At 35.5% G+C, this 13,540-nt stretch overlaps 2 protein-coding genes and 1 long non-coding RNA gene across 4 annotated transcripts in view; 1 reads left to right on the plus strand and 2 right to left on the minus strand.

The window, feature by feature from the left end:
• The window catches only part of LOC141381140 (uncharacterized), a 686,936-nt gene that overhangs the window by 427,164 nt on the left and 246,232 nt on the right, over positions 1-13,540 (plus strand). The window lies entirely within an intron of this gene.
• The window catches only part of znf1004 (zinc finger protein 1004), a 31,960-nt gene that overhangs the window by 14,254 nt on the left and 4,166 nt on the right, over positions 1-13,540 (minus strand). Inside the window, 1 exon segment of the mRNA NM_001114464.2 lies at positions 187-397. Coding sequence (NP_001107936.2) covers positions 187-259 — 73 coding nt within the window. The 5' untranslated portion in view covers positions 260-397.
• si:ch211-190o19.1 overlaps positions 3,062-13,540 on the minus strand; it is a 491,573-nt gene continuing 481,094 nt past the window's right edge. Inside the window, exons 2-11 of one of the 2 annotated variants that reach the window (XM_087243942.1) lie at positions 7,147-7,677; positions 6,789-7,044; positions 6,410-6,683; positions 6,129-6,305; positions 5,930-6,006; positions 5,652-5,832; positions 5,307-5,541; positions 5,011-5,182; positions 4,779-4,927; positions 3,062-4,642 (exon numbers count right to left, since the gene is read on the minus strand). In XM_087243942.1, coding sequence (XP_087100068.1) covers positions 4,473-4,642; positions 4,779-4,927; positions 5,011-5,182; positions 5,307-5,541; positions 5,652-5,765 — 840 coding nt within the window. In that variant the 5' untranslated portion in view covers positions 5,766-5,832; positions 5,930-6,006; positions 6,129-6,305; ... (1 more) ...; positions 6,789-7,044; positions 7,147-7,677 and the 3' untranslated portion in view covers positions 3,062-4,472. Of the gene's footprint in view, positions 4,643-4,778; positions 4,928-5,010; positions 5,183-5,306; positions 5,542-5,651; positions 5,833-5,929; positions 6,007-6,128; positions 6,306-6,409; positions 6,684-6,788; positions 7,045-7,146; positions 8,480-13,540 lie in introns of those variants that run through there. The other variant, XM_087243941.1, reaches the window with a different exon arrangement.

Consider the following 13,540-nt stretch of genomic DNA (forward strand, 5'->3'; position numbering starts at 1 on the left):
TAATCCTTTTTTAAACATAAAATAGACAACTGTGTGCCAGTTTCTGCATTTATTTCTCAGTTTGTCCCTTAAGTTTGTTAGTTTTTTTCCCCTATCACACACGATAAAGCAAATGAGCTGTTTAAAGCTGCTCAGTATTATTTTATCTTCATCTTTATCATTGAAAAGTCAAGATTGAACACCAACCTGTTTCTTTTTCAGTCTCTTCATCTTCAGTTGTGCAGGGTTTTGGATCACTCATGTTCTCAACTTCCTTCATCTTTGCAGATTTCACGCCTACCTGATGGTCTGCTGCTCGTCTTGTAGACTGATGGAAATATTGCAGTGTTTATAGCAGGACTGATGGGGAGGAGCTTCACAGAAAGGGGAGGAGCTTCACTACAATGGAGAAGCAGATCTGCAAATATTAAAAATACTTCAGTTTATGTTTCTTCATCTAATTAACACATTTGCTTATATCGATGTCTAAATTTGAATTGACTGAAGTGCTTTATACTGTTATACTATCAGAAATTACATCTGTTCTTATTGCTAACAATTAGAAGTTAAATATACCAACAGTGTTTCCTTGGGATTTTTTCCAGCTGTGGCGGCAGGCCTTTTTTACTTAGATCTACCAACAACCTGTGGCGTTATTTCAATGACAAATGTCGTGAGTGCAGTATTACGATTCGAGATTGCATTTATGTAATAGCCTACGAGCATGCAAATCTCTTAGCTTGCGCGACGATTTCTTCTGCTCGTGCATAAAACTTCTTGCACGCCCTCGAGCGCAGATCTTTCGCTCTCAAATAAAAGCTGCTGAAGTGTGATTTAGTGCGTTTATGTAACAAGTATGTCTCCAACATTTATTAGATTTGCTAGGAATACTTACGAATGTCTCTAATAGACCTACAGAGCGACATTAATGCGTCCTGAAGTAAAGTGAACCGGCTATACGTCGTGTTTGCTGACCTCAAGCATCAGGCACCTGTCAGTCGGCCAGTCAGTCAGTCAGTCAGTCAACACGTAACCTTAAAGGGTCAAACAACAGCCCTACTACGATTACAGAAAAGTTTGCTCTGTTATAATTCACTTCCCTTTTAATACGTTTTGGTGCGATTATCATCATTTTTATTATCGCTATTCAATAAAAATAAAAATAAAAACACAACAATGTTTTGAATGAGAAGTTGTAATGTAGCCGTGGCGGGATCAATTTTGGTGTGGCACCCAGCCATGGAAGAATGAATATATCGGAAACCATGTACCAAATATTTATATGGGCGGAGGGCAAGAGAATAAACAAACAAGTGTGCAAATTTGCTCTAAACTAACAACCGATCAACTGCGTTTAAATTGTTTATTGTGTTTTAGAAGAAACATGGTTCATCAAAGAATAATAACATGAATGCTGTTATGATAGTCATCTTGTGAAAGTTACAAACATGGGGAAAGACACATCTACAGGTAATACATATTACAATATTGTCATAAAAACATGTTTGCTTTTATAGCACTGTCTCACTTATGTAAACTCCTGGTTAAGTTTTAATCACAGATGCCACAGTTACATTTAAAGCCGTGATTTTCTAAAGTACAGTTATGATTTTTGTCTTACTCATGCAGCCTTAGTCTGAAACCTGTTGCAGATTGTCCAGTAGGAGACTTGATCTTGGGGCTTATCGATAAGTGTAAGTTTGTAATTTCTAATGGAGGCACGTGGCTTGCATGAAACTCATATGAGAGCGACGCGGACATGTTGTCTAAGCGGCGCGCATATGAATCACGCTGTTTCCCAAACGGATTCCGACTTGGGATTTGAAGGGGAGCAAAAGTCTGGGTTTTAGGTGCGTGTTTAAACAGACATATACACATAATTAATACAATTCATATCTAAAGATGTTGATCTTGGTGAGTTTTTTTTTTTTTTTCAAACACAAGTAATTTCATACTAAATGAGCATAAACAGTCGAATGCTCAATCGAATGCTTTCATTTAATTTCATTTCATTAATGCGATTTGATTCTATTTCATTATAATAGCTATTAATTTTAAAAAGCTGAACTGTTTGCTAATTTATTTGCTGATGATGTATACTATTTATTTTTTCTTTTGTATATATTAGTAATAATAATAATAATAATAAATAATAAAACATATTACTGACCATTTAACTGTTTATTTACAGTGAAACAGCTCCAAATGTGCATATATAGTAATTTGTTTTAGTTTTTTTTAAAGGGGGTCGGGGGAATCCCTTATTATAGTGGGCATATCCCTTATTTACACATACCAATGTTGCCAGGTATGTTCAGGAGGCGTGCCTCTGGATGACAGGGGAAGGACTGTGTTTCAAAGATAATACTATGCTAACCGGTTAGCATTTTGGCACATTACCTACTGCACATTTAAAATCTCATGTTTAAAAATGAAAGTTCAAGGCAGCAATTACATTTCTTAGCCAAAAGGTGGCGACAACCAGCCATCAAAAACATGCCACTAAATTATTCTTTCAAAATTATCCATCTTGCAATGAAACATTAAAGGGCACATATTTTAGCCCTTTTTTGAGATTTAATAGTAATATTATGGTTCTTCTGAGTGTGCCAATGTAGGTTCAGATCAAAACGCAATTCAGATATGGTTATTATGCTGTGTTTAAAAAGTGTAAATTTAGAGGCGTGTACACGGGTTGCTGTTTTGGGGTGTGTTGTTTAACATGATAATGAGTTTTGACTGCCCGCCCAACGTAACAAGGGGGCGGAGCCAAGAGCGCGTCTGCTTTGTGCACCGCGTCACAGAGGCAGACAGTAAGAGTCATCATGAGTGAGAGGAACACAATTCAACCCTACATATATGACACAGACTCGGACACAGATCAAGCAGAGTCGACTGTTGAGGAATCTAATCCGAATGTGCCAGAATGTGTCAGAGTGGTACATACAAAATATTTTATGTCGTATACTTTTTCAGCCGCTATGTAACTATGCATGCGCCATCCGTAATTTGTTTGATAAAGTTCGCGAACATCATGCGTTACGTCAAACAGACAATACATAAAGATATCCACAAAGATAAATTTTGCATTGGTATGATTTATTCGTAATTCATGAATATTGACGTTGACAAATATTGGCAGGTGCTTGTGTGGCAATTGTGAAAAAATGCCAACTGAGGCTGAAAATGTATGCTGCAGGGAGATACCGCAGGTAATTTCCAGTTTACGTTGCTGCTCTAAAGACATCGAATGAGATAATAAACAGCATAACTGTGTCGTGTAATAAGGTTAGAAGACGAATGGATCAACTGGAATTGCAACCCTCGTGCATGACGGAGCATCCAGGAATGGATCCCGTTTGCTTCAATATTTATTCCTTGCAAAATGCATCAATATATACAAAGCAGACTATGGTCCCCTGCGACTTCGTGGAGTGCAAAAGTGAGTTTAAATAAATAGAAAGAATAGCAGGTTACCTTGTTCATGATCTGCATGCTCGCTTTTTTTTTAAGCACATTAACGCAGTGTAGTCAATAAAATAGCGATAAAGTTGGTTTTATATCCGCACATTCAGAAGTCCCTGTATTGTTTACCATGGTAGTTTAAACAATCGATCGGATTTAGCATGCAAGTATGACTTGTAAACAACATTAACACTATCTACTTGGCTGTAAACAATGTTGTACTTTGTCATTTGCTGCTAATACGATTTCCCTAGTTTGAATTTGCAAAGAATACTTTACAGAAATGATACTATTAAGGAGAATGTCCGAATATCTCAATATAAAGCCAACTTTACCTCAATGTCAATAAAAATGAAATACGTACCTTTTTTATTGCTGCTATTTCTGAGATGACAATTTGAATGACTTCATAAAAGGCTGAGTAATTCATGTACTTTTTATTGAAAAATAATTTTAATTTCACTAAACATTAATATATAAACTTGTAAAATATATAAAAATCAGTATGGCATAGAAGCATCAACCCTTCAGAAAAGATGCTTCAATTCCTTAGTCATATAAAAACTTTATATTGAAGTATAAATTAAAATGTGATGGCAAATATAAAATGTATCCTTGTGCAAATATAAAATATAAACTTCAAGTTGTCACTTTGTTGAATGAAATACAATTGTCCATGAACATTAGAAAGTACAGTATATCTACAAACACATACAAACATATCAAACATTGGCAGTTGAATAAACAAAATATGACTTCTGAAATTTTGTTAAAGCTAGTTACTTTATCAAAAATAAAAATGTATATGTGATAACTCCCAAGTTCAAATTGTAGTGCAATTTCTAAAACAATGTTTCATTATTATGTCTCTGTTAGACAGTGCCGCTTTTTGGCTTATCGGAGCTTTGCGAGCTGGTGTTGGGGTTTCCTCGGGCGGAGAGTCCGTGTTGTGATTCCTGCCTGTGTGGTGCTGAAGATTCGGAGACAGTTTCCTGAAGAGCAGGGCAGCTATGTGGGTTTTAGGATAGCTATTGATTGAAGCGGGTCACCCTGCTGGAGATAGCCTCCTCCATCTCAGGTCGATCGCAGGCTGATGATAGAGCAGGTGGTATGTGAATTCCCAACACTTCATCAACATAGGGTGATGGGTCCACAAACACTTGGTTGAAGATGAGGTCCAGCAGCTCTTCTACATAACCTGTGCAATATAACAGATATCTCTTTAGTAACTTAATTTTGTATTTTGAGTAGTGAGTTGTCATTGTGAATGTAAAGTGCAATTATTTTTTTATTTGTTGAATTATTAAAAATACTATAAACATTTATATACATACCGAAAGTTTGCTGCGTCTTCACTTTTCGGACCCTATACTCTCCTTTCTTTGCCTTTGGAAAGGCAAGCTTGTAAATAGGTTTACCAGTTGCTGATGTGGCCTGGGGACGCCCGGCATTTTCATTGTAATGCAGTGCAGCCAAGTACAACCTAACAAAAAGAAAAATGTAAATGACGTACCATGACAAGACTGTATGGTATTGTAAATATTAATTTCTGATCATTGGCTTTACCTGCATAGCATCCCCAGAAATGGGAATACCACATTTTTGGGTGCAAACCGCAGTAGGACGCTGTGGAAAGCTTCAACAGTTGACGTCTGGTGGTGAGGACTTAGCTTGGCCACATCCTTCAATATTCTCTTGTTAGCGAGAACTTTCTCCAGCTTGTAGAATGGCATCGTTGCTAAACAAGCAAAAATTTAAGGTATTAGAGTCTGAATCAAAAACAAATCTGAACAAAGAAACAAGCTCTGTTTTGCATTAGTTTTAATCGCAAAGAATATTTTATTTGTCTGTATACAACTTACCAGCCGACAGCCATTTGTTCTCGTCTCTGCTTATCCGTTGCGGATGCAGATAAGCCGGAAAATTGGGGTCTTCATGTACATGGTTTATGATAGAGGTCCACTTTGCCACTCTTTCAGGACCTGTTGTGGATGATGCAGCAGTCCAGTAGATGTGGTTTTTGATGCTACGCAACCATTTACGCAACTTCTCACACCCCTTTATCTGGCATATCTGGTCCAGTTTTTTTGGAAATTCCTGGAAATTAAAGAAAAAAAAAGACATCAACACAAAAATAATAATAAACATGTAAGAACTGTAAATAGCAATTTAATCTTAAGTAAATTAATAACTGCTAAATTACATACCTTTCTCGATATGCCACACATCGTAAAACTGAGTGACATTTCGATCCCTGAGATATTTCTGTATTTGAGGATGTCGGTCTGTGATGATGCATTCCAGACGAACACCGCGGGCATCCAACAGGTCAAGGCTTCTCTTTAGGCCTTCTTTTTCCATATGGTAACTGCCGCCCACCTCATTACTCTATAAAATTTTAAATAAGGTAAAAAAATATATATAAAAATCACACATTTTCCGTCCAAAATATTATGCTAGTTCACATAACACTTTTCTGTATTACCTGGACTAACTGTAGGTCGACCACTGTGTTAGTTGCAAGGTCCATCATTGTATAACTCCCATACTTGGCCGAGTGACCTTCAAGAACAAACCGTACATAATTATTTTAAACACATTTTTGGAATAATTGTAATGTATTTCAAATTTATTTTTTTTATTAGACTGTATTGAATTAGAAATTAAATCTTTTGACTAAATACCTGGGAGTCAGCCCTCTTATCTCCTCCAACAATCATATTCTCTCTTCGACTGAGCTGTTCTAGCATTTCACTCTGCCAATTTCTCCACTTGTGGACAATAGCAGGTTCAATGCAAAGTCTTGCATGACGACGAAATGAATCATATTTAAAAATGTGTAGTTTCATGGCAGCAAATACCTGACAACAGAGAGGAGAATTTTTAGTACAATGTGCATGCACCCTGTGACAAAATTTATATTATGTTTCTAAAAGAAATGTGATAAATTTTGATAGATTATTACCTTTTCAACTACAAAAAATTATGCACCACTCAAGTAGACAGCAGCAGAAAGATGCAGGTTGCCAGCTGGAGTACTACCAATAATTGGCTGACTGTTCCATTTTCTTACAAACTCGCAGTGTGGGCAGACTTGCTGTACGCTCAGAAATGTCCCAAGCCTTTGTGACTTTACATCACATCTCCTCTGACACACTGGGCAGTCACTGAAGAGCTCCATGAGGCATGTTTCATAGACAATGAACTTGGCAATGTTATGAACTGGGCATTCTTGGATTCTGTAAAAATAAATATACACATGTACATAATAAAAAAAAATGATGATGAATGTTATGATGACAATACACAATCTTTCAAATAATTTACATAATGCATAAACTCACGACAAGTCTGTTGGTTCAGTTGCAGATGTGCATTCCTCTGCAGGGTCAAATCTCACATCCGAGTCTTGGGCTATAATTTTTGACTCTGTCAAAGTCTCTTCGGCTTCTTCTTCTTCCTCCTCCTCCTCCTCCTCCTCCTCCTCCAGCTCCAGACGAGGTCTTTTTAGTGAAGGTTTGAGGGGTGTCGAAGTCATAAACGCAGTAGAGGACGCTGATGGTACAGTCAGTTCAAAACTGGATACTGTTGTCTGGACACCTATAGTGTAATTTTATGATTAATCTCATTGCACGTTTATGAAGATTATAAAACACGTTTCTAATGCAGCAACTTAAAATAAACTGAGAAATTTTAACTTACTTGTACTCCTGCGTTTAGCCTGAAGCGTCCTAAAAGACAACTGGGTACCAACACTGTGTAAAGATGTGTGAAATGGTTCTGTCTGGCAACAAACATCCACCTTGTTGCTCTTTGTCGACGTCGTGGCCTTTGTAAGAAAACATAAATTTTTTAAAATGACCTTTATTTGATTAAAACATACCGATCTTATTGTAAACAACTGCAGACCACGTGCAAGTACAGTGAAAAAATTTCAACAAACATCCCACATACATAACAAACTTTAGCTGTAACTTAGTCAGTGGTAATGCTTTATTACAATGTTTAATTTTTTCTACCGTTTCTGTTTCTGATGGCTAAAACCCCTTTATGGACACATTAACAATTAAAGCCTCGAGTATTTAGACTGTTTTAGAAAAGCACAATAGCTGTAAACGCGCAAACATCCGAAGTAGCTTTAGCCGCAGATGCTATTCATTTCTGCTTAACATTACAGTATACACATTACAACAAACATCCCACATAAACAACATACTTTAGTTGTAGCCAGTACTGGTCACTGCTTTATTACAATGTTTATATTTTTCTACGGTTTCTGTTTCTAATGGCTAAAAGCCCTTCTTGTACACACTAACAGTTACCACTTATAGCTTCGATTATTTAGATTGTTATAGAAAAGCATAATAGCAGTGAACACGTGCAAACAAACATCCGAAGCAACTTTGGCTGCTTTTAACTTTTAGATGCTATTCATTTCGGCTTACCATTACAGTACAACAAACATTTAACAACAACAAACTTTAGCTGTAGCCAGTGGTACTGCTTTTTACAATGTTGCTATTTTTCTACGGTTTCTGTTTCTAATGGCTAAACCCCCTTCATGTACACACTACCATTTGCAGCTTCGAGTATTTAGACTGTTTTTGAAAAGCACAATAAGAGGTAAACACGTGCAAACAAACATCCGAAGCTACTTTAGCCGCAGATGCTATTCATCGGCTTATCATAATTAGAATGCTAAGGCTAGAAGTACATAAAATGTAATACTTACTTGAAGTGAGGCAGGATCACGTGTTGTAGGAACTGATCCAGTTTTCAAAAACAATTTACTCGCGAATCCGCAGTTGTATTGTCCCGCGTTCTCGAGGCAGTCTACGCTAAAGTGGTTAGCGCAAACATACAACAGTTTTGGTACATTTTCAGGCACCTTGTCTTCAAAGATAAAACTCAGCCACTTAAGCCTCTGTTGCTCATTTGCAGGAAGACGGTGAAGGCCCTTGTGCTGAGCCTTACATCCTAAAATAGCACAAGGGTGTTCTCTTGGTGGCATCGCTTCGACGTACACGCTGATAATGGCGGAAACGGCAAACTCAGGATATGTTAATACGCGCAGCTGTCAATCAATTCGGTGGGCGGGGGGGAATCGCACACCTACGTAATGGTGCGATCGATTTGAAAACAGCTCCAATTGGCCGACCCTTTTTTTTGTAGTTAAATTGAAAAAAAAGGACTGGGTGTGTTCATATCACCCCAGTATGACGGTCTATACACTATACCAACACACAGATCTGTCCAAACAGCTTGAAAAGAAGATTTTTTACAATAGGTGCCCTTTAAGTTTTAATAGTGAATGACCCAATCATTTATGAAAAATCACTCTAAAAATAACTATAGATTGTACAAATGATAATGCTAGATATTTACATTCAGCTTTATCAGAAACAAGTAACTGATTTTTTTCACACCGCTGAATATTTTATTATTTATTTTTATTCAGCTGATTAGTTCTTCATTTTATTTTATGAAACTAAAAAGTTTCTTGCAGGACTGTTTTTGTAATAAAAGGGAAAGCAAATGACAAATTGTCAATTTGACATTTGATCAGAGACTAAAAAAACCATAATGTCATCCGAACCATGAGATTTGAGATCCATTACACCACTACTTTTCAATAAACAAGAACTGTCAGTTTATTAAAAATGCAAATCCCTTGCTGCACAACAGCCACACCTTCAGCAAACCTCCAAATACCTGCAGCACAAGGAATTTTATGATAATTTATGAGCGTCAAAAGTGGTGGATCTATTAATATTTGACTAAGTCACTGCATCACAAATGACTAAAAATATATATAAAACGATATAACTAAAACAATCTCCAATGTACTGAGTGAGAGTGTCTGGTTTCACTCCATGCAGTGTATTGTTACTTCCGCCTACACAGAACTCCCCATAGAGAACTCACAGTCAGCTGTATATTTACTACAGATATGGTTAGATGATGACTACGGCTGTTTTCTGTTGTCTGCATTTAAGGTGAGACATCTGACATCTAAAAACAAAAATTACAGATCAGCCAGATTTCCGCTTGAACCAAGAAAATGAGACTTAAACGGAGTATATTGCTTTGTGTTGCTGTCTTTAGATGAAATTGGTATGTACTAATCAGCATTTGTCAAATATAGATTTCAGATGTTTACATTGGTGCTGAACATTTTTTTTTTATGTCAAATGAATGTTTTTTTTGTGTGTGTCCCGAAGAATAAGACATAAATAGTGAGTGTTTTACTGTGGTTGTTTCCAGGCGACAGCTGATTCAAAAAAGCATTCATACTGTTCACATTCTACAGCTCAGTTCTCTGACATTTTTCTCTATAAAAGGCGTTTCATTTATTAACAATTAAACATTTATATCTAATTATTATTCATAATAAATTAAATAGAATAATAATGCTGTATGTGACACTTACTAATCAAACACAATCCTTATAAAATGTACAGTTGCAAAATAACACCAAGAAGTCGGCATTTGAATTTAGTATTATTAGATTAGGAAACTATTTGTAACATTATTCATTTGATTTGATTTATTTATTTTTGAACAAAAACATCCTACATAAAATATCATTAACAAAAAAATACATTTAAACATGGTCGAAAATGGAGCAGGAAGAAGCCTAAGCTTATTATTCTCCCACCTCATTACACATCATTCGTCTATTACTTAAACTTATTTATTCTTTTACTTATCTCTTCTTTTTACATGAAACATATTTTATCCTTTTGGCATCTTTGACAAATAATATGTTTGATTCTATTTGTACCTTTTCATTTTGTAACATAGACCCAAAGAAGAAAAAAATAAAACAAAATACATACTGCAAATAGAAAAAGGAAAAAAACAACAACAACAACTTAGTACTGCAGTGCAAATAGCCATTAATTAAATTGTCATCTTACCTTTCTCTTTTTATCCTTTTTCAATCACCATCATCATTGTATTCCTTTATTCATATATATATATATATATATATATATATATATATATATATATATATATATATATCTATATATATATATTATATATATATATATATATATATATATATATATATATATATATATATATATATATATATATATATATATATATATATATCGTCACCTTAGAATTATAAGGTTCTATCTGACATTTTTGTCAAAATTGAGTTATTCTGACATTTCTTGACACTGAGATTTATTCATTCATTTTCTTTTCGAATTAGTCCCTTTGTTAATCTTGGGTCGCCACAGCTGAATGAACCGCCAACTTATTCAGTATATGTTTTACACAGCGAATGCCCTTCCAGCTGCAACCCAACACTGGGAAACAACTATACACACTCAATCACACACATACACTATGGCCAATTTTAGCTTATCCAATTCACCTGTACCGCATGTCTCTGGACTTGTGGGGGAAACCAGAGCACCCAGAGGAAACCCACGCAGACACGGGGAGAACATGCAAACTCCACACAAAAATGGCAACAGACCCAGCCAAGGCTCGAACCAGCGACCTTCTTGATGTGAGGCAAACATGCTACCCACTGTGCCAACGTGTCGCAAACATTGAGATGAAATGCTCAATTTTATATTGTTGAAAAAGATATGAATATTTAAAAATTCGTATATTAAATGTGAAATATTTTTATTTGTGTATATATAGTCAATGAACACTTTTCAGTGTTTATTGAACTAATTTGCTCATAGTCTGTTTCTTTTAAAGTCTATAAGTTTAATATTAAGCCTTGAAGGACAAATACTTAATTTATTTTATGGGGCATATAATTCAATAAATATAATTTAATAATTTTTTAAAGCATAAAATTTTATAAATATGAACATAATAATTAGATAAAATTAACAGCCGCACTGGAAAAAAAATTAGTACAGCCTTGTGTGCTTAATTTTAAAAGAAAAAATATTTATCCTAAAACATGAAATAAATGTTACAGAAAGCAAAATTTTAACTTTCTCAAGCATCAACATGTTGTTACAACACTGAACTATATATTTTTATTGTATTTCTTGATAAGTAATGCTTCAATCAATGATCTGCCAGATAGAACCTTATAATTCCAAGCAGAAAATGACTTTTCAGAATGAGAAGGTTCTATCTGCATTTACCGTGTTTTATTTACTCCAATTTGCAAGTGTAAGAGAACTCTGATAATTTACATTTAGAGAACCCTTAGGGTCTATGTCATGTTAATGTATGAAAAAGATCTGCTACACACATGTTGTTTGCTATACAAAATGCAAAAACTTTGAAGCTCAAAATCATTCAGAACGCAGACAGAACCTTATAATTCTAAGGTTATATATATATGTATCGGTATCAGAATTTCACGGTACGGTAATACCTCGGTATGAATGTCACAGTACGTTATTTATTGAATCATTTCCAGGAAAAAACAAAACTTATGAAAATACTCCAAAAAAAGTGCAAAAAGTGTCAATGACACACAAATTAGCCATCTATCTGTAAGCTTTGAAACAGGAACTTCAATTTTAATAACAAAAAATTATTAAACCATGTAAAAAAATAAAGTTTCAATTTAGTATTGTTGAAAACTCATCACATTCAACATTTAATCACTCACTCACTTAGATAGAGATGGGTTTTAAGGAAAATTATCATATAAATATAATCTGGTAAAAGCTGGTATCTCTGGGTATTTACAATGTCCCCAGCAACAGAAAAAAACCCTCTCATTTGGGACTGAGGTTTCTGGGACAGAGAGATATGACTTGACCTCGTGAGTCTCGAAACTTACGAGGTTTGCGTGGAACTTCGTGGTGACCCAATCGCGTGGCGGCGCGGTGTCCGGGCAGGCAAAAGGGGGCTGAGAGCAAAAGCATGCGCAAGCTAGCTGATGCAAAAAGCAAAGTTTCTTTGTCGCAGGGTGTTTTAAGTGACCTGGTCTGGTTCGTCCCCATAGCACTGTCTGCCAATGAGCATCTGCCATGAAGGGCGGGGCCACACCCCATACCGACGTAAAAACTGTCAATAATTAACAGACTGCATGTAGATTTCACGAGGTAGAACTTTTGCAAGATTGAAACTATCTTACATCAAATGTTACAAGAAGAATACTTTTTGGACTACTAGTTTTTCATTTACACCAACGTATTGCAAATGTCACTAGCTTTCGTTCAATACCAGGCATCATACATTTCAGACAAATACAGATCATTTTACTCTGTTATAAGGGTTAAAACAACACACGGATTAAATTAGTTGATTGGAATAAACAGCATATGAGGAACATTATGGCATATTATTCAAAGATACATCTGCCTCAGTTCTAACATTAAGAGATTGTCTTTTATTCATATGCATTAATGTTTCTAGAGATCTCTTTGTCTCTACAAAATTGTGCATCTGGAGGATGTGCCCAAGGCGAGCACATAACCAGGAGTCATTAAAAAAGTTTCGTGAAACGCTTTCCGCTGAAGATCCTGTAAGGGCCATTGTTTTTAATTTAACTGACTTAATTAATCATTGGCTAGTTAGCCGAAGGGTACCAGAACGTCTGCGGAGAAGTACTGGTCAGAGGAGCCCGAAATCAATTGGCGCTCTGTTATCTTGGTGGTATAAGCCCTCAAGCTAGTTCAATGAATGAGACAATTGGAGATACCCAAGATTCCAGATTCAACTTGTGTTGACCACTGCAATATGCCGATGAGTTCCTTCATATATATAGTATGTATATATAGTATATATATACCGTTTTTTTATTGACTAATATCCTGACGTTGTTTTAGAGTCTGATATACACTGTTCCATTGTTTTACATCACATACAGACATACATAAACTGTCAAACTGACAACTTCAAGTTGTTCTTGTTTTCAACCTCCTAAAATTTAGTTCTTCTCTCAGATTATACCCCCTTGACGTTCTTCAAAAAACTTTTGTATACATTTCGAAAGTATTTTATTCCCATAGCTTTAAACATGATTTGTGCTGTTTAACATTTAACCAAATCATTGAACTTAAGCATCTTTAATTTAAAAAATAAAGGATTTGTATGCTCCAAATACCCCACTTGTTCTATTAGTCTAATTACTTTTTTCTGCATTGTACATATG

Source organism: Danio rerio, chromosome 3, assembly GCF_052040795.2.
Source record: "Danio rerio strain M-AB ecotype USA chromosome 3, GRCz13ab, whole genome shotgun sequence".
In the NCBI taxonomy this organism is placed as follows: Eukaryota; Metazoa; Chordata; class Actinopteri; order Cypriniformes; family Danionidae; genus Danio; species Danio rerio.